The sequence below is a fragment of the Oryctolagus cuniculus genome, chromosome 9, assembly GCF_051225735.1.
Source record: "Oryctolagus cuniculus isolate XC-2025 breed Fujian yellow rabbit chromosome 9, ASM5122573v1, whole genome shotgun sequence".
Taxonomy (NCBI): domain Eukaryota; kingdom Metazoa; phylum Chordata; class Mammalia; order Lagomorpha; family Leporidae; genus Oryctolagus; species Oryctolagus cuniculus.
In genome coordinates this window covers 109,794,627-109,815,449 of record NC_142875.1, presented here as the reverse complement: position 1 = coordinate 109,815,449, position 20,823 = coordinate 109,794,627, and the positions used below count along the sequence as shown (strand labels likewise).

Below are 20,823 nucleotides of genomic sequence, written 5' to 3'. Positions count from 1 at the left end.
TCTACTGCTTTCTCAGGCCACAGCAGAGAGCTGGATTGGAAGTGGAGCAGCCGGGTCTTGAAATGGTGCCCATAGGAGATGCCAGGGTGTTAACCTGCTGTACCACAGCGCCTGCCCCAGCACATACATCTTAAAGTTGAGAATGGAGGGACTGGCCATGTGACATAGTAGATTAAGCCTCAACCTGCAGTGCTGGCATTCTACATGGGTGCTGGTCTGAGTCCTGGCTGCTCCGTTTCTGATCCAGCTTCCTGCTGATCACCTAGGAGAGCAGCAGCAGATGTCCCAAAAACTTGGGCACCTGCACCTATGTGGGAGACCCAGAAGAGACTCTTGGCTCCTGTCTTCTGATTGGCCCAATTTTGGCCATTGCAGCCATCTGGGGAGTGAACCAGTGGATGGAAGACCTCTCTGTGTGTCTCCTTCTTTCTGTAACTCAGCCTCTCAAATAAATCTTTAGAAAAAAAAAAAAGTTGAGCATGGAGGAAGTTTCCCTTGAAAACCTCAGTTTATCGGGGCTGGAGTTGTGGTGCAGCGGATTAATGCTCTGGCCTGAAGTGCCGGCATCCCATATGGACCCTGGTTCTAGTCCTGGCTGGTCCTCTTCTGATCCAGCTCTCTGCTATGGCCTCAGAAGCAGTAGAAGATGGCCCAAGTCTTTGGGCCCCTGCACCCACGTGGGAGACCTGGAAGCAGCTTCTTGCTACTGGCTTTGGATTGGCGTAGCTCCATCCGTTGTGGCCAATTGGAGAGTGAACCATCTGATGGAAGATCTTTCTCTTTGCCTCTCCTCTCTGTGTAACTCTGACTTTCAAATAAATAAACTGAGGGTTTTTTTTTTTTTTTAAGATTTATTTATCTCCACTGATCAGCCTTTCTGCTCCAGTTCATCTCCCCAGAATTCCCACAGGGACAGCGTGGGGTTATTCCCTGTCCCCCGAGAGTATTTCTCAGCTCCAAGGATGATGAGACACTGACATCATGGCCATGCCTCTCCAGAATTTAGGAGATTGGGGTGGGATGGGAGGCAGCTATGAAATACACACAGTAGACATTAAGTTGGAATCCGAACAGCCATCATGGGGAATCAGTAGATTCATAGACGTAGGAAGTCAATCAGTCAGCCTGTCACTAGGAGCTAATTTTGGGTTAGCTGTGGTTTGGGATTTGGTTTCTGGGTGTGTTAAGAAAAACATAGTCGTCTGTCTTTGTGGCTGATAGATATTCAGAGTGCCCAATGCAGTGGACAGAACTATGGAAAATGATTGAGAAATAATGAGTTACAGCTTATCCTGTTCATTAACTCCCCCCGCTGAATACCCTACCTAGGTCAGACATCCCCAGTACAGGTCAGCACTTTCCTCTCTACTATAGAGTTGAAGGTAGGCACGGAGGGTTCCACAGAGGCTTCAGTAAAGCTTCTTAAACTGTGAAACAGACTAACAGGACTCCTTGTTTTGAGTGGAGAAATTTTTCTGGCTCTGAATTTTTAACTCCCGAGATGTCAACAGATAACTTTGGGAGGAACTTCGTGATGCTCACGTAGATGGACAAAAGGATGGCCTTAAAAAAGACTTCTTTTGAAAGCAGTATGTTTACATTGGATTCATTCAATCTAATGAATATTTATTGAGTCATTAGGAGAAGGTCTGAGGTTTAATCAGATTTTTTTACTTGGTTGGATAGGAGCAGCTAAGGTTTATTAAACAGACTGTTTAAAGGATAGGAAAGACTGATCGAAGATAATTCAAACTACTTGGGGATACATAAAATCCAGCTCTGGACTCATGCTTGTCCGTCAAAGCCTGCTTCAGAATCTGGTGGGTTTGTTACTCTCTCTATTGCTCAATGAGGTTTCCCATCAGGGACACTATTGGCTATCATCCCTCTCTGTGCTCCTGAAAGACCAGAAGTCCTAGACCGTAAAGCAAACCTACAAATCCCCCAAAGTGGCTGCATTTCTGCTCCTTTCCAAGGCTAGAGTAGACGCCTACAACGCATTTCATCTGCTTGTTACTCAATGCCGCAGGAATGAGGCATTGCTCATTATTTGCTTTAGGGGACGGGGGAGGGTAAAAACAACCAGAGTAGTATTTATTTTCTCTGGAAAAGGTCTTTTTAAATAGTGTTTCACAGGTATATACCTGGAATAATTGTATTGTGTACTCAATTATATTTTTTCCTTGTATTTTTTAAAACATTTGTAACATCACTTCAAATGTAGACATGATACATACACATACACCATTTTTCTTGAAATCAGACATTAATATCACAGTGACAGACCCATGACCATGACCTACCACTGTTTTAAATGGTCAACGCTGACCTCAAAGCCATCTCCCCAAAGGGAAATGTAGGAGCGTTCAAGGTGACAGAGTGGGCCGAGGGGAGGGAAGGGGCAGACTAGTTTCCAAAGGCAAAATTGCCCTATTTGTGGATTTGCATGGGGCAGTTCTGTGCAACATTGTGAAATCTGAAAGGTGGATGTTTCCAGGACCATACGTGTGGCCCTTTGCAAGCTTGTTTGCATCTCGGTCAAGTGCAGCTTTTCCAGTGTTAGGAAAAGCAGCAATGAAATGTCATGCCAGCTTTCAAAAATGCTCTGGATTATTTCATAATACATCCCAGTACGTACATAAGTGTGTTAGCATTATTTGCTGGACTGGGGATCTTTCTTTAATGAGGGAGGTTATTCCATTTTCATTTTTGTATCCTTATAGGATCTTGGTATCAAGGTTATGTTAGCTTGTCAGTGTTAGGAAAGTGTTACTTCTTTTTCTGCCTTAGGGCCAGTTTTATGTAACACTGGATTTGGGGGACTGGCATTGTAGCATAGGGAGTGAAGCTGCTGCTTACAATACCAGCATTCTGTATTAGAGGGCTGGTTTGAGTCCTAGCTGTCCCAGTGCAGCTCCTTGCTAATGTGCCTGGGAAAGCAGGAGATGGTCCAAGTACTTGGGCCCCTGCTACCATGTTGGTTACCCAGATGGAATTCCTGGTTTCTGGTTTAAGCCTGGCCCAGCCCTAGTTGTTGTAGCATTTGGGGAGTGAGTCAGTGGACAGAGATATCATTTTCTCTGTCTCTTTCCATCTTTCAAATAAAAATAATACAAAATTTTTTTTAAGATTGGATGTTATGTTCTTTGACGATCTGGTAGATGGATTAATCCTTGTTTCCCTTACTCTGAGCTCCAGCCAGTCTGGCCTATTTCAGTTCCTTAAGAATTTCAAAGCTGGGGTGGGCATTTGGTACAGCAATGAAAACCCCACTTGGAGCATCCACATCCCACGTTGGAGTGCCAGGGTTCGAGTCCTGGCTCTGCTCCCTGTCCCAGCTTACTGCTATGCACACCCTGGAGGCAGCAGAAATGGCTCAGTACTTAGATCCCTGCCACTCCTGTGAAAGACTTGGACTGAGTTCGTGTTCTTGGCTTCATGATCCAGCCTGGCTACTGCAGGCATTTGGTGAGTGAATCAACAGATAGAAGATCTCTCCATCTCCCTGCCCTGCCCAACCCCTTTCAAATAATTAAAAATTAATAATTTGAAAACTCCTGAGCTCTTTTTTTTAAAGATTTATTTGTTTATTTGAAAGTCAGAGTTACACAGAGAAGGAGAGGCAGGGGAAAAGAGAGAGGTCTTCTATCCACTGGTTCTCCAGTTGGCTGCAACGGCCGGACCTGTGCAGATCAGGAGCCAGGAGCTTCTTCTGGGTCTCCCATGTGGGTACAGGGGCCCAAGGACTTAGACCATCTTCCGCTGCTTTCCCAGGTCATAGCAGAGAGCTGGATCAGAAGTGGAGCAGCTGGGACTTGAACCAGTGCCCATATGGGATGCCAGCATTATAGCAGCATCCTTATCCACTACACCACAGTGCTGGCCCCGCCAAGCCCTTTCCTCCCTGAGCACCATTGCACATACTACTCCCCTGACCTCCCTGCTCTGGCTCCCTGTGAAGGGTGATCTTCAGTGTCACCTGTACCAAGTCCCTTCTCTGATCAGGCTATCTCAGGCAGGTTTCCTCCCTCATTTTTTATTCTCTGCCTCAGCATCATGAGTATTTTCTTGATAATAATGGCACAGAGATATTTATAACTGGAATAATGGCTTATTTGCTTTTCCAGTATGAAGGCAGGAGCTGTGCTTACATCTTAGACCCAATGCCTGGCACATGGCCAAAACTTAATAAACATTACTTAGACAAGTAGTTGGTTACACCCCATTTATTTTTCTTATATATAAAGCTGGAAAGACCACAAGCTCAGAGTTCCCAAGTTTCTCCTGTAGTTGAAGAGCCTATTGTCAAAAAATTGTACCTTTTATCTGTACGAGTGGTAATTCAGGATACCTGAGTGTGCTTGAAACAGGTTGGCATGTATTCTCTTACAAATAATCTAGCCCGAGGGATGGGGTTTGGTGCCACGTGTGATGCCCACATCTCCTATCTGAGTGCCCGTGTTTGAGACCTGGCTCCACTCTATTCCAGCTGCCCACTAGTGTGCACCCTGGGAGGTAGCAGGTGGTGCTCAAGGAGCTGAGTCCCTGTCACCCACGTGGAGCCCTTGGATTGAATTCTACTTCACGGCTTCAGCTGATTGTGGGAATTTGGAGAGCAAACCAGTAAACATAAGATTTCTCTCTCCTCCCTGTTCCCCTCTCCCCCTTTCTCTGTCTCTATCCTTCTCCCTCTCTCCCTATTCCTCTCCCTCCCTGCCCTACCCCCAATCTTTCAAGAGAATAAAACTAACTAGCGGGCATTTGAGGAGTGGTTGTACATACTATATCTTGCCTTTCTTTGGATTTTTTTTTTAAAGATTTTATTTGAGAGGTAGAGTTACAGTGAGAGGGAGAGACAGAGAGAAAGGTCTTCCTTCTATTGGTTCACTCCCCAAATGGCTGCAATGGCCGGAGCTGCACTGATCCGAAGCCAGGAGCCAGGGGCTTCTTCCCAGTCTCCCATGTGGGTGCAGGACCCAAGCACTTGGGCCATCCTCCACTGCCCTCCCAGGCCACAGCAGAGAGCTGGACTGGAAGAGGAGCAACCGGGACTAGAACTGTTGCCTATATGGGATGCTGGCAACGCAGGCGGAGGATTAACCTGTGCCTCGGTACCGGCCCCTCCTTTTGATTTTATTATAAACTTTTTAGGTTTTATCAGCATACTAATGACCATTTCTAGATATTTCCATTATTTATCTCTAATAATTTTGTATTGAAGCTGAATACAACCGCTTTATACTAATATCTAGAGCTTACATGGCATACTTTTTCCTTGTCCATTTAGTGTTAATCTATCAATGTCCTTTTCTATTTAAGTATGTCTCTTATAGACGACATATTCTTGGATCTTTCTTCTTTTAATACATTCTGAAAAAATCTTTTATTTGGAATTCTTAATCTTTTTATATCTAATGTAATTATTGAGTTGATTGAATTAATGACTATATTTTGTTTCTAATTTTCCAATCTTTTTCCCCTGTTACTCCTTTCCTGCTTTCCTTAGGATTAATTGAATTCAATTAATTTGTCTACCAGCTTGTTTTCATTTTTCAAAGTGGTTACTTGAATATGACAATGAGTGTTGTAGCTTTGGAGAGCGATAGGGTTAATATTCCATTTTGTGATATAAAATATGAAAGAACCTGGTAGCCACTTAGCACCTTCCCCTCTGTCATTTAGGACTTAGTTATCCTGTGTATCACACGTCAGTATGTTATGAATTCCACACTGCGGTGTTAGAAGTTTCGCTGTGATTTCACTTTATTGAAAGTTTTGCAGTTTACCAGTCGGCGTTAGCCTCCTGATCGTTTCTGGGGTGACTGGAAACAAAGGCTGCCGTTACAGCCCCAGTGTGTCTGGAACTGTTCATGATGGCTTAGAAAGCACGGAGAAGCCTACAGGAAGCCACTTTCTTAGAAGACCGATTGCAGACTTTGATCTAATAAGCTAAGGATTTAAGCTCCGGTGAGCTCCAAGCCTCCAGTGCTCTGGATTTCTTTATGCACATCAAATAGCGATGGCATGTACTTTATTATTACAGCACTCTGGCATCAAGCTGTCTATAAAGTTGATCAATTTTGTGTGTTTTCATTTCTTTCCGAGGTAGCGTCTCGTGCCTTTTCCACCTTCAGCGTCTACTTTTCCTGAGACTAAGTTGTCTTCTAAGGGGTGGCACTTTTCATATTTGAACTCGCGCTGTCAGAGCATTTTTCTCTCCTCATTTTGCCTTCAGGTTTATGCTGTTGCTTTGTAGCTTTTGAAGACTGTTCTGTGTTTTTTCTTATGCCTGTTGAGGTATCCTTGTGACTCTGAGGCAATGACACCATACAGAAGCATAACAGCAATGCTGCTTAGGAGCTGTGGTGGCTTTAGGTCAGTCCCTGGTTCCTGTGAGGTTCTATTTATGACACATGATCTATGATTCCTTCTTTGTCTAACCTGTTTTAGAATATTTATTTGAGAGGTAGAGTTACAGAGAAAGGGAAAGACAGACAAAGGTCTTCCATCTGCTGGTTTACTCCTCAGATGGCTACAATAGCCTGAGTGGGGCCCATCCAAAGCCAGGAGCTGCTTTTGGGTCTCCCATGTACATGCAGGGGCCCAAGCTCTTAGGCCATCTTCTATTGCTTTCCCAGGCTATAGCAGAGAGCTGGATCGGCAGAGGAGCAGCCGGAACACAAACCAGCACCCATATGTGATGCTGGTGCCACAGATGTAGGTTTAGCCCTCTATGCCATGGCCCCCATTTCTAACATTTTATGTTTCTATTTTAGGTCCACAGTGGGTTAAAACCACAAACATGAAACCAACAGATACAGTGGCTTGTGTTAATCTATGTGTATGGTTATCCAACTGTAGTATTATCTTTAGTAACAAAATACCAGAAATATCCCAAATTCCTATTCAAATGAATCTTGAATAAAGTTTTGGTTGAATAAACTATGGTACAATTACACAAAATATTAGGCAACTAGGAAAAAGAATGTGAAAGACCTCTGTCAACTGCTGTTAAGTGATTCCCAGCTCTGACAGTCTTTTTTTCATCTTGATTGTGGGAGTGGTTTCATGAGATTTGTCAACATCGATTGAACTGGGGCCAGTGCTGTGGCATAGCCTGCAGTGCTGGAGTCCCATATGGGCACGGGTTTGAGTCCCGGCTGCTCCACTTCTTATCCAGCTCTCTGCTATTGCCTGGGAGGGCAGTAGAAAATGGCCCGAGTGCTTGGGCCCTTGCACCTGCATGGGAGACCCAGAAGAAATGCTTGGCTCCTGGCTTCGGATGGGTGCAGCTCTGGCCGTTGCGGCCAATTGGGGAGTTAACTAATGGATGGAAGGCTTCTCTGTTTTCCTCTGTCTCTCCTTCTCTTTCTCTGTAGCTCTTTCAAATAAATCTTTAAACAATTTTTTTTCCTTGATTGATGATGAGAAAAGAGAGCAAAATGTGAAGAGCGAAGCTGGGTAGGATTTGATGAGTGGAAAATAATACTTTTGGATCAAATCCTTTACCCATCTTTCCCTCCACTTTGTGCAGAAAGGATCCACCCAATTGAATAGTACTGAGTGCTGTTTATGAATGTCATCTTTTGTGCTCCGAGTACTTCATGCACAGTGTGTCTACTGTTCAGAGAAGCCCTTCAGAACCTTAGAGAAGGAAACGACTACTCGGGATGAGCAGCTTTCCTAAGACTGTATTGCTGTGGGAGGTAGAGCTGGTTTCCGGACTCAGGTTTCTGACTCCAGAGCCTGTGCTGTCCCCCCAAGACCACCCTGACCTGACTTTGCTCAGAAAGCCTCCTGATCCATTCGAGGAGCCACGCACCACCCAGGGCACCTGGATCTCCTTCAAAATGTGTTCAAAAAACAAAGGACAGGCTTCTTCCAAGGTAATTTGAGGGTGACTGGCCTGAAGCCCTTTGGGCTACACCTGTTAGAACTGTGCTGTGGACTGGGTAACCTCCCCTGAACCAGATTCTCCATGTAGTACCCAGTGGGGAAAAGAATGTGCTTTGGCAAGTCTGAGCCCATGCAAAGGTTAGTACCCAAAATTGTGAAGTGGAGACGAAAGGAGAGCTACGCCATGACACCGTGTAATTATTTTGTATTGGTGTAATTCCTCCTGACTGCTAGTTAAGCCACAGCATGTACCTGCAGTAGAAGGAAGCCTTTGTAGGCAAGCACAGAACTGAGTGAGGTCCTCTTTGTGGCCAATGTCTCAGCCCAGTGGTCTGGTCTGGGACTTCCCTGAACTGGCTCCGTCTCCATGCATGTTGAATATGAGTCTAAGTACACACCTTTGACGGGGAGGGCTCTGGGGTCCTCAAGGGTGGCTTTCCCTGGCACGTGGCCAGGAGCTGCATCGTCATTGACATGGGAGCAATATTTGAAGGTGACCACAGTGGTGAATGCACAGAGCAGAGAGAGAATGAATTACCTACTAGCAAGGGAGGTGGTACATAAACATGCCAGCCGACATCAAAATTTCTTTGTAAATGGAAAGTCTTGGGTTAGGAGAGTGAGCTGTTTCTGGAGTTGCCCCTGTTTTCCTCAGACAGGGAACTGGGACTGGGGTGGGGTGGGGTGGGGCTGTAAGGGAAAGGACAGGAAGTCATCCTTGAATTGCTTGAAACTGATTCCAAATTCCCTGGTGAATTTGCATTCAGGTACTGATTTGACTAGCCAGCACCAAGCTGATGCAAATGGCACACAGAGTTTTAGTAGGAGGAAGAGGCTGGGAGGAGAAGGCCTTGTGGACTTCTGCCTTGTGTGTAGGTCAAGGTCTTGATGAAATGCTGTGTCCTGGAGGAGTAACGTGTGATCCAGTTGATGAACAAGAGGTCTAAGACACTCAGCAGTTGTCCTTGGGTGATTTTCTGTGTTAGAGAAGTCAGAAGGACGAAGGAGACGGAAACTTTGTGCTGGAGGAGCCGTGTGCATGTGGGTTGAGAGGGGAGAATTTTAGGCAGCCAAGAGGGGAGGGGAAGCACTGCAAATGTACTAGCAGGGTTCCATATTTGCTTCCCTGAATCATTTCCATGGTGCTTTGAAGAAAAGAATGCTGCGATAAGCCAAGGCTCAAACCTTAGGTGAGTTGCCAGAGGCAGCAGTCTGCAGGGACCAGAGCCTCGCTGTTGATCTGCAGGAAGCTTCATCTCAGACCAGAGGAGCAGATTCTCAACCTGGTCACATGCACGATTTCCTTCTAGGGAAAAAAAGCAGGAGTCCTGCCCAGAGCGAGATGGTTAGGGGAGTCTCACAGCTTGACCTGTTGGTTTCTGAAATGATGGGACTGCTAAGGCTTTGTGACCTGGCTACCTCACCACTGGGGCTCTTTTCAAAAGTAGTATTTTGGTGGGAAAGTCATTGTGTTAGGTGGAAAAACCAGACTCGGAAAACTCTACGTGTTCTCTCTCACGCGAGGAAGTTAAAAAGTCAATCTGAATGTAGAACAGTGATTACTAGAGACTGCTAGGAAAGGTGGCAGTGGGAGAGAGGGGGAAGTTGGGTGATGGGTAACCAAAACACTCAAATAGAAGTAGGAAACTACAGAGGTGACTGTAGTGTACCGTCTTGTATTATTTGCTGTATAAAGTGTAGGCATTGGCATAGCAGTTAAAACATCGCTTGGGATGCTCACATCCCTTATGAGAGTATCTGGGTTTGAATCCTGGCTTTCTTCAGATTCCAGCTTCCTGCCAATGCACACTCTGGGGGCAGCAGACTCAGGTCCCCGCCGCTCATATGGGAGACTCAGACTGAGTTCCTTGCTCCTGATTTCAGCCTGGCCCAGTCTCCGGGGAGTGAACCAGTGGATTGCCCTTGGCCTGTCTTTTTCTCTCGGAAATAAAATAAATAAAAATTTTTAAAAATCCCAAGTTTTTTATGCATCTAATAAAACAGTACTAAATCACACAGACTAAAAATTAGTAATGTCAAGAGAATATGGCTTGCAAAGCTTAAAATATTTACAAACCAGCCCTTTCTATACAAAGTTTGTTGATCGCCTACAGGGACATAACAGAGTTTAGCACATTTCAAAATAGTAGCATCAAACAGCAATGTTTGAAGACAATAGGGAGTCAATAAATATTTGCTACTCTAAAAAATTCAGTAAGAAACTGCTTTTAAATAACACATGGGGTAGGGTGGGGCATTTGGTGCAGTTGTTAAGATGCTGCTTGGGAGTCTTGTATCTTATGTTACAGTGCTTGGGTTCAAATTCTGGCTCCGCACCTGACTCCAGCTCCCTGCTCATGTGTACCTGGAGAGGCAGTAGTGATGCCTCTCAAGTAGGGTCCCTGCCCCCCATGTGGGAAACATGGATTGAATTCTGGGCTCCTGGCTGCAGCCTGGCCCAGTCCCAGCTATTGCAGATAATTGGGAATTGAACCAGCAGATGAAAGATTTCTCTGTCTCTCTGCCTTTCAAATAAACTAAATTTGGGGGAAAAAATGGAAGAGAGGGGCAGGCAGGATCCAACACAGAAGGATGGGGAGTTAGGAAGGCTGACTATCTGATTCGATCAGTTATGCTATGTGCTTGTGGAAATATTGCATTGTACTCTATAAAAGAATGCAGATTTTGCAGGTTAAAAAGAATGCAGATTTTGCAGGTTAGTAAAGCCTTTTAAAAAATTAAAACATGGGGCCAGCACTATGGTGAAACATATGGGGATTGAGTCCTGGCTGCTCTACTTCTGATCCAGCTCCCTGCTATTGTGCCTGGGAAAGCAGCGGACGATGGCCCAAGTGCTTGGTCCGCTGTACCCATGTGAGAGACCTGGAAGAAGCACCTGGCTTCTGGCTTCAGATTTGCTCAGCTCCAGCCTTTGCTACCATTTGGGGAGTGAACCAGTGGATGGAAGACCTCTCTACCTCCTACCTCTCTCTCCGTCTCTCCCTCTCTCAAATTAATAAAATAGCCGTCGCCGCGGCTCACTAGGCTAATCTTCCGCCTTGCGGCGCTGGCACACCGGGTTCTAGTCCCAGTCCGGGCGCCGGATTCTGTCCTGGTTGCCCCTCTTCCAGGCCAGCTCTCTGCTGTGGCCAGGGAGTGCAGTGGAGGATGGCCCAGGTCCTTGGGCCCTGCACCCCATGGGAGACCAGGAGAAGCACCTGGCTCCTGCCATCAGATCAGCGTGGTGCGCTGGCCGCAGCGAGCTGGCTGCGGTGGCCATTGGAGGGTGAACCAACGGCAAAAGGAAGACCTTTCTCTCTGTCTCTCTCTCTCACTGTCCACTCTGCCTGTCAAAAAATTAATAAAATCTTCAAAAATTAAAACAATGTTCTAATATCCTAGTCCCCAGCTGAACCCAAATAATGTGTGTAGGACAACTGAGCCAGACTTCCATAAAAAGAGAAAATGGAAACTAGCAAATGCATTTTAAATAGAATGAAACCTACACATTTCCTAAAGCTATTGAACTGGAACAAAACCAGGTCGAAATACTCTCAGTAATCCGAAATCAAACCAATATTTCCCTTGGGTTGAGTCCATTGCCACAAATAAATTTCACTGAGTGTTCAGCTACTCGTCGAGGCCAAGAAGTTGGCCCCACAGTGGGAGGTGCAGTGAGCAAGGCAGGCAGGGGCCTGGGCTCAGACAACCCAGGTGTGGGAGGGCTCCTGATAGCCCTAGGACTCTGCTCTCTTAGCTGTAAAATGAGGCGATCGCAGGCATTGCATGCTGATCAAACTAAAACAGAAGACAAAAACAGTGGAAACTTTGTTTAGAAGGTACTTTGGGGGAATCCCAGTGTGTAGAAATAATAAAAGCAGAGCTTCTGAGTGCAGCAGCAGTTGGTGGCTCAGCAGATGCAGGGTAAAACAGTGCTTAATGTGCTGTGTGCTTTTCTAAGCCCTTTCTCTATAGGAACTCAATCCTTTCCAAGGTAGGTGCTGTGGACATGAGCGTCATTCCAGCTTCACATTTGAAGACCATTTTAAAACTGGGTGATTCAATTCATCTTATTCTTGAATTGTAAGACTTCTTTCCATATCCTAGATAAAAGTCCTTGTTAACAGATGACTTGCAGATTTTCTCCCAATCTGTAATTTGTTTTAAAAAATTTCTTAACAGTGGCTATTGAAGAGCAAGTTTTAATTTGGATGGAGTCCAATTTATTTTCTGCCAAGGTCACAAAGATTTTTATCTGGTTCCATTCCCTCATTCAAAACTTTTAAGATATTCAGTGTACCAGGTACTATACATAGGACTGGTGATTTTTTAAAAAATATGATTTTATTTATTTGAAAGGCAGAGTTAGAAGGAGAGAGAGAGAGAACTTCCATCCACTGGTTCACTCCCCAAGTGACCAGGGCTGGGCCAGGCTGAAGCCAGGAGCTAGAAGCTTCATCTGGGTCTCCCGTATGGGTGCATGGATCTAGAGGCTTGGACCATCTTCCACTGCTTTCCTAGGCACGTTAGTAGGGACCTGGATGGGAAACGGAGCAGCCAGGATACCAGCTGCCAGCATTTCAGGCAGCGGCTTAACCATTATGCCACAATGCCTCGGGGCTGGAGATTTTTACAAGTTAGTAAGATCCTTTCTGGGCCAGCTCTGGGAAGGCACACACACATCTGAGCCATTCATTGCTGGAGACATTCGGTTGCTTCTGTGAAAGTGCTTGTAGGTGGGGACGCTTAACTCAGGCAGAGGCACTGGAGGGAGCAAGGAGCAGTGCACATGGATATTGAGGCTCCCAACCGAAACTCTGGTAGAAGGCCAAGGTGAGGCCCCTCAAGAACTCTGGGAGAGCACTGCTGAGAGTCTGGGGGAGAGCACAGTTTCTTAGTGCCTTGAGATCAGGCAGAACTTCCCCAGTGGTTTTCACTAGCAGGTTTATTTCCTCAGTCTAGCCGGAGCTGAGAGCCTTAATTAAAAAATAAGGAATGAATCTGTGAGTATTGATTGTGCGGATATTGACCCAAGAGGTCTGCTTTTAATGTTAGTATCTTGGGGGCTGGTGCTGTGGTGCAGTGGGTTGATGCTTTGCCTGAAGCGCCAGCATCCCATATGTGCGCTGGTTCTAGTCCCGGCTGCTCCACTTCCAATCCAGCTCTCTGCTATGGCCTGGGAAAGCAGCAGAAGATGGCCCAGGTCCTTGGGCCCCTGCTCCCATGTGGGAGACCCGGAAGAAGCTCCTGGTTTCAGATCAGCTCAGCTCTGGCCGTTACGGCCAATTGGGGAGTGAACCATCGGGTGGAAGACCTCTTTCTCTGCCTCTCCTTGCTCTGTGTAACTCTGACTTTCAAATAAATAAAATCTTAAAAAATAGTATCTTGAAGAGCTGGAAGTACAATTTGCTCATCTATCCTAGTACCTTTTGGAACATCACAGATGCTGTTGTTAGCTTTCTACTGCCTTACAGTGAGCCCAGGTGGTCTTTCTGGGGATGAGAGGAGGAGGCAGTGCTTCTTGGTGTTCACATTCCTCCCTGTAAGGATGGAACCAGGAGGCACCTGGTATGTCCGTATGAAGCTCCCGTATGTGGATGGCTGTTCCTTCACTTGGCAAGGAGGCGTTTGATCATGGTGGTTTTTTTTTTTTTAAGATGTATATATTTATTTGAAATCAGAGTTATACAGAAAGAGAAGAGGCAGAGAGAGAGAGAGAGAGGTCTTCCATCCGTTGGTTCACTCCCCAATTGGCCGCAGCGGCTGGAGCTGCGCTGATCTGAAGCCAGGAGCCAGGAGCTTCTTCTGGGTCTCCCACGCGGGTACAGGGGCCCAAGGACTTGGGCCATCCTCCACTGCTTTCCCAGGCCATAGCAGAGAGCTGGGATGCTGGTGCTTCAGGCCAGAGATTAACCCTCACTGCCCTAGTGCCCTGGTGTTTACTCTTGTTACTGCCCTAAAAGAGAACAAACCTGTTACAGGGCAGGTTTGGCCCCAGGGATTGCTCTAGGGACGAAACACCAGGGAATAGAGCAACAGAGGGAGGCAGGCGTTAAGTTCTGCAGTGAAGGCCTGAATCTCAGGGCTTAAAGGGAGATCTCTGGCTCCTGCTATGGGAGATGTGGTCTCAGGAGCAGCAGCAGCTTCATTGACAGGGAATTTGTCAGAAATATGGAATCTTCTGGGGTGGGTATTTCAGCCTAGTGTTTAAGATGGCCACTAAGATGCTGCTATCCCAAATTGGAGCGCCTGGGTTTAAGTCCTGAATCCTTTTTGGATTCCAGCTTCCTGATACTGTACATTCTGGGAGGCAACAGTGATTGAGTGCTTGACACCATCACGAGAGGCCTGGATTGAGTTCCCAGCTCCCAGTTTCAGCTTGGTCCGGTCCTGGCCACTGTGAGCATTTGGGGAATGAACTAGTGGATGGGAGCTCTTTCTGTCATTCTGCCTGTCAATTAAAAAAACAAACAAACAAAAAAAACTAAAAAAGCCCCAAACCAGAATCTCAGGCCCCACTCAGAGTGTGGTAGAAAAGCAGATGTGCCTTTGTATCCCAATATGTCATTACGAAACAAGAGTTTCTTTTACTTTTAAAAATCAAGGTCTCCAGTGATTTGCAAGCATGTCCCAGCTTGAGAAGCATCACCCTATCCAGTGGTTCTGGATCCCTCTGCAAACGCCCTGGTTAAATTATCATTTGGACTCTAATAATTCCAGGGACAGATCTCCAAGGTCAATGAGAAGATCAGAAGCAGCCTTTGATTTTTCTTTTTGGATCAGGCTGGTCAGGCGGATAAGTGGACGTGAGTAGACTCATTGTTGTGCTCTAATCTGCAAGGGTGGGTCAACTGTTAGTTGTTTCCCTTTAGGACAGTTCATCCTTACAGCAAACCTATGAAGGCTTGGAGAAAATGAGACAACTTGGTCTATGGCTCTATGTCCAATTAGCCTCAATCCATAGCACATCTGCAAAATATTAGGGAAATGCAGCATCATTGTGTGGAAGTTGTGTTAATGCTGGTTTGTGGCCATCAGTTATTCTGGTTCTGTATTGTTTAAAATGCCACAGCTTTTTTTCATAAGATGCCCAAATTGGTTGGCTCTTATGGCTCTTAAACTTCAGTGTGCATCAGAATCAACAGGAGCACTTGTTCCTACAGACTGCTAGGCCCCTCCTCCCAGCTTGTGGGGTGGGGACTGATAATTCGCCTTTCTAGCAATCCTCAGATGATCTGAACGCTACATTACAGAAATAGCTTTTTTTTTTTTTTTTTTTGACAGGCAGAGTGGACAGTGAGAGAGAGAGAGAGAGAGAGAGAGAAAGGTCTTTCTTTGCCATTGGTTCACCCTCCAATGGCCGCGGCCGGCGTGCTGCGGCTGGCGCACCACGCTGATCCGATGGCAGGAGCCAGGAGCCAGGTGCTTTTTCCTGGTCTCCCATGGGGTGCAGGGCCCAAGCACCTGAGCCATCCTCCACTGCACTCCCGGGCCACAGCAGAGAGCTGGCCTGGAAGAGGGTCAACCGGGACAGAATCCGGCGCCCCGACCGGGATTAGAACCCAGTGTGCCGGCGCCAAGGCGGAGGATTAGCCCAGTGAGCTGCGGCGCCAGCCCAGAAATAGCTTTAAATGTATTTTCAGTACCACAGAAAAGTTCTAAGAACTTTATTTTATATTATGCCCAGATGATACTGAATATCAGGCCATGTTTTCTTTATCCATTCATCAGTTGATGGAACTTAGAGGCTGGGGAGAGTTGAGGGGTAGGGAGGAGTGAGGAAATATTACGTATTGGGTACTAAGTTGTAGTTAGACAGCAGTAAGAGGTTCTTGTGTCCTATTGTCTAGTAGGTCGGCCATGGATAATGATAATGCATGTATATTTTTCTGAAACTAGAAGGATTTTAAATGTTTGCACCATAAATATTTGAGATTATGGACATTCTACACCATGTATATGTATCAGGATACAACATGGGAGCCCACAAATATAGAGAATCTTTAGCTATCAGTTGAAAATTTTTAAATTTATACATATATAAAAAGCATAGGGCCAAGTGAATATGGAAAATGTGCACTGCAAAAGATGCAGACTTGAACCTTTTTTTGCACATAAATAACTTTTAATTCCATTTTCCATGAACTTGTTGAAGTCCTCTTGTACATCTGAGTTGCTTTATTTTTCATCCTACTTGTTGCTACCTACGCTTGATGGCAAGATAGCCCCTGCTGGATGTTGGATCTTGAAGTCCTAAGGGCCCAGTGACTGGCAGGTGACTCTTCTGACCAGTGTGGCTGAGACAGTGAGCACATGGGCTGGCGCTGATGGCCCTGTGATCTCTCCCAGCTCTGATGCCCTCATTACCTTGTCAACTCCAGTCCACCATATAACCAAATACCATATACTCCAGTCCACCATATTTAGATTGATTTATTTGAAAGGAAGAGAATCTTCCATCCACTGGTTCACTCCCCAGATGGCGACAACAGCCAGGGCTGAGGCAGGCTGAAGCCAGGAACCTGGAACTCCATTCGGATCTCCCACAAGGATGGCAGAACTCAAGTACCTGAGCCATCATCTGCTGCTTCCCAGGCGCATGAGCAGGAAGCTGGATTGAAAATGGAGTAGCCGGAACTTGAACCAGGCACTCGGATACGAGATGAGGGCATCCCAAGCAGCAGCTTAATCCACTGCATCACAATGCCCATGCCAAATCCAGCAGATTTAAGGAACAATTCTATGGCGTGAGGACCTATGGTCCTTCACCCCTTGGCATTACTGCTTTGTGAATGAATACAGTTTAGCACAGCATAGGACCTGGCCACCTGTGGCGACTCCTTTGGCTTTGAGTGGCTGGCGATGGCCTTCCTGGTGCCACTTATCTACAGATTGGCTGCACAATGCCCTGTAATGGGGCCTTGCTTCTTGCCAGTTCAAAACCGTGACGGCATTTTATCCAGTAACTGAGTGGAGACAGTGTTTACCTCATCAGAGCACCCTGCCGCTGACTCCAGTTCATATGATTAAAAACAGACTCAAAACTTTCATTTTTTATAAAAAATTTATTGAGATGATGTAATTATAGGCTTTTCTTTAAAAATTATTTGCAACTCACTGGCCCTGAGAAAAGGCATTTTTTTGTTTTTTCTTTTTTTTGTTACATTCATTTGATTCAGTCCCTTATAAACCCCACACCTCATAAACAATAAGAGATTAGAAACTAAACAAACAAAAAAAAAAAAAAAAAGGAAAGGGAAAGAAATTCTAGATTCGTTCTGGTTTGTAGGTGGCTGCAGTCACAAAGAGAAACCTTCAAGAATGTTCACTTGGCATGTGTGAAAGAGTCGGGGAGTTTGCCGTTGTTTAGTGTTGACGCAGAAGGGCCAAGAGCATCAGGTTAGTCTCCTGTGGTTTTCGGGCAGGCAGGGCTTACTGTATCCCGACACCCCCCACTGGCTTCCTCCTTTCACCCCCTTAATCCAGGTTTCTTATCAGAGGAGGGGCAGGCTAGAGCGAGCGCACAGCTTCTGACTAGCACCGAATGCCTGGGCACAGCATCCCAGATCTTTCATCCTTAGTTTCCTGGGTGGCAGTGGGTCAGGTGGGGGTGTGGCCAGGTGTGGCTCAATGCTCATTCTGTCTGCAGTGTGCCGTCCACTCCTGGGGCAGGTCACAGGACCTCCCTGAGACTCAGGTTTCCCTCTGACAAAAAGGGAGTGAATGTTTCCAAAAGGTATTCAGGGTTGGAGCCTAGGCTGTGAGAGGTGGACATGGTAGTGGCTTGTCATTCACTTCGGGGAGTTCTGTCACCATCATTTAAATTTCAGCTGAAGTGACACTCTCACATGGGCAAGGTATCGGTGAAAAGACAATGTTTCCAAGGGTTCCAAACAGCCCCCAAGTATTGGCAATGCTGCCGTAGGCTGGGCAAGGTTGCCTTGGGATACCTCCAACATAGCTAGTCTAGCCAACTCTCACTGCACTGGGATCAGCATCTCCACTTTGAAGAAAAAGTGGCTCATGGTGTCATCCCAAGTCTTGTGTGTGCTCGTAGGACATTATTTTAAATTCAGAAATCCTTGGGTCAAAAGGAATTTCCTTCCATAACTAAACAGTAGGAGGCCAGGGCGGGGGGGTGGGGGGGTGGGTAGGATTTTCATTCTGGGGTCAGGTGGCCAAAAAGAGACATTCTAATCTGAGTGGCCAGAAACAGGCAACCTAATCTCAGAGCAGAGCCTCCCTGTGCCCTGCTCTCCATATTCCCACAAAGGACCTCAAAAAAATCCACCCTTCCTTTCCAGCTCTTAAACTCAAGGGCTTTCACAACACACCAAGTATTTGGCTTCATCTCTTCATTTGAGATAGACCGATTATCCGTTACTATGGAGGCTAAAAAAGAGTGTCACTCTCTCCTGCCCAAGGACACCCGAGGTGTGCTGGGGTTCAGCTGACTTGTACCACCACCATTCAAGCAGCTTGAGACCAACACCTTCCCCGTGAGACCCTCCAGCCTCACACGGGAGACCCCTGGCCTCCGGAAGGCAGAACGGCTGAAGCTTGTGACCGTGGGAGCTGGCTGGCCACCGCTGTGTGCCTCCCTGTGGACAGAACAAGACTGAAGAGCCTGGAGCAGCTCCTCAATTCCAGTGTCTTTGAACCAAAGTCTATGGACTCGCCTTCCAGGCTGGAGTCCTTGGGAGAATTCCTCTTGCCTGTGTGCCTCCAACTGTATGCACCGACTCCGCTCACAGATGGCTGGCGGAGAGGCCTGGGCTGCGGTAGCCTCACCTGGGAACTGCACAGGAGGACCCCGCAGGAGCTGGGAGATGCTCACTCAGCTGAGTGGAGAAAACAGAGGGGAGCAAGGACAGGGTGCTTTGTCAGGCAGGTCTAACCTTCTGGACTGAAAAAAGGACTCCCAATATCGCCTGTCTGAACCTACACTGGAAGGGCCCAGGAAAGGAACAGAAATCTACAACGGAGCTCGCAAACTATGTTATCATCACAAGTACTAAGAGGTGGTACTATCCTCATTTCCAAGGTTCTATCGAGCATATCTGGGGTGAAGGAGAGCCATGGATGGGTCCTTGCTGGTACACAGTCATGGCAGAGCACAGTGCAATGCACCCACGGACTTGCCATGAGGCCCACGCTGGGCAGACACTGGTGACAGACACCGTGCTCCGGGATCTTCCTCGCATTTCTGTGTTCAGAGGAGACCAGAAAACTTTAAACAAATCGAGGCACTGGGAAGAAAGCATCAGGCGAGGGCATGACACTGACCACAAGTCGGCCTCTGGAATGCGGCTGAGGGGCGCTTGCGCTCTCACTCACCTCAATGGCCTACTTTGGAAAAACAAATCCTTTCTGCAGAACCTTTTTTGCCCAGTTTCTGGGCCGCCAGGTTGGCGTGGGCCTTTTTTCTTTTTCTTTTTTTTTTTTTTTCCTGTTTTCCACTTTGCAGCACTTGTAAGCCGGGGCCTTGCAAATACCTTGGCCAGCCTTCCCCCCATCTTTCGCCAGAGCTGCGTGGTTCTCACAGCCCTCACAGGGATGGCTGCCACGTGAGCACTTCTTGGAGAGTCCAGCAGCTTCCATCAGATGGGGGCCAAAGGCCACGGGATAGGGTTGACTTTGTGTTGCTGGTGACCAAGCACCCAGGCCCCTGACTCCATTTAGTGCCAACAATCCCCCAAGACTCTAAGCTGTCTGAAACTCACCAGTGGGCAGGGAGGGAGGACAGAGGGAAGCCATGGAAGGAGAGAAAGCGAGCAAGAGAGAGCGCCCTCCTTTTCACGTCATATTTTTTAAAAGCATTTTTTTTCCCTCAACCAAGACCCAACTGCAACAGGAACACACCTGATCCACACGGCAGGACAAAGAGGAAGCTAAACCTTTGCACAAGTGTTCTCTTTCCTGACCAGTTGGGCTTGCTATACTTTGAGAGACTTGCAAAAAAAAGATATACATATATAATAGATATATATTTCCATAGGAAAACAACATCCGATGTCTTCCCCAGTATGAATGATGAAAAATCAAACTGCATGTTGTTAAAAAACAAAAACAAAACACCATGAAACTAACAACAGGTAGTAGGTGGAAGGGGGCAGGGAGGAATCACAGAGGGGGAGGTTGCAAATGAGAAGGAAACTCGACACAGTCCCAGGCCCTGGCCCTCCGCTGGCATCCCAGCCCCGCTTTTGCTGGGAGGTTTGTCTAAGGTGCAGTGGGGTCCCTCTTGGTCTGCAAGAGAAGCATCCCTGCCATTTCTGGGGCTCTCCCTTCTCCAGCTCCTCGGCTCGCCGGCTCCGTCAGGCCTGCGGCAGTGCTGCCTGGGCGAAGGCCTCCTGGATGCTGGCCCCTGAGGTGGGGCGTGGGTCCCCTCAGCATTCGTCTTCTTGGTATATTTGTTCGTCTAACTCCTGGGATTCAAGGTGTTCCAGCCGGTCTGTCCGGCCACTCATGATTTCATCCGGGGTCTTCATAAACCTTGGCAAGAGGAGACAGGAAGAGTCAAGAGCCTACGTTCTCCTGCAGGTGCCCCAACCCTCGGCTCTCACCTATAAAGCCAGGCCTCCTCCTCATGTCTGATTGGGCTGCCAGGAGTTCACATGAAAATGCGTATTGTGAAAAACTACGTACAGATTGCTAAATATTTTGCACTAAAATATGCGTTATGGAAAAACTAGGATTTCAAAATTTCTTTGCACCAAAAATAATCTGGTTAATTCCAACTTTTTTTTTTCCCTCATGAACTTTGCAAAGGCTCCTTCCTATACATCTGGGGATCTACTGAACTGAGACATGGACTAAAAATAACACAAATTAGGGAAAGCCATCCCTTCTTCTACCCAAAAAGAGGCAAAAAGACTATACAAAAGCCTAGCATGATTATGAGGCAGCCAGCGCCCTGTGAGGCTG

General features: G+C 46.8%; 1 protein-coding gene and 1 long non-coding RNA gene across 8 annotated transcripts in view; one reads left to right on the top strand and one right to left on the bottom strand.

The window, feature by feature from the left end:
- The window catches only part of LOC138843870 (uncharacterized), a 149,789-nt gene that overhangs the window by 112,097 nt on the left and 16,869 nt on the right, over positions 1–20,823 (top strand). The gene's annotated exons all lie outside the window — the stretch shown is intronic.
- The window catches only part of ETV6 (ETS variant transcription factor 6), a 270,828-nt gene continuing 266,946 nt past the window's right edge, over positions 16,942–20,823 (bottom strand). For all 7 annotated transcript variants that reach the window (XM_070049388.2, XM_008259620.5, XM_051850775.3 and 4 more), the window contains one exon: positions 16,942–20,391. In XM_070049388.2, coding sequence (XP_069905489.2) covers positions 20,286–20,391 — 106 coding nt within the window. In that variant the 3' untranslated portion in view covers positions 16,942–20,285. The remainder of the gene's footprint in view (positions 20,392–20,823) is intronic.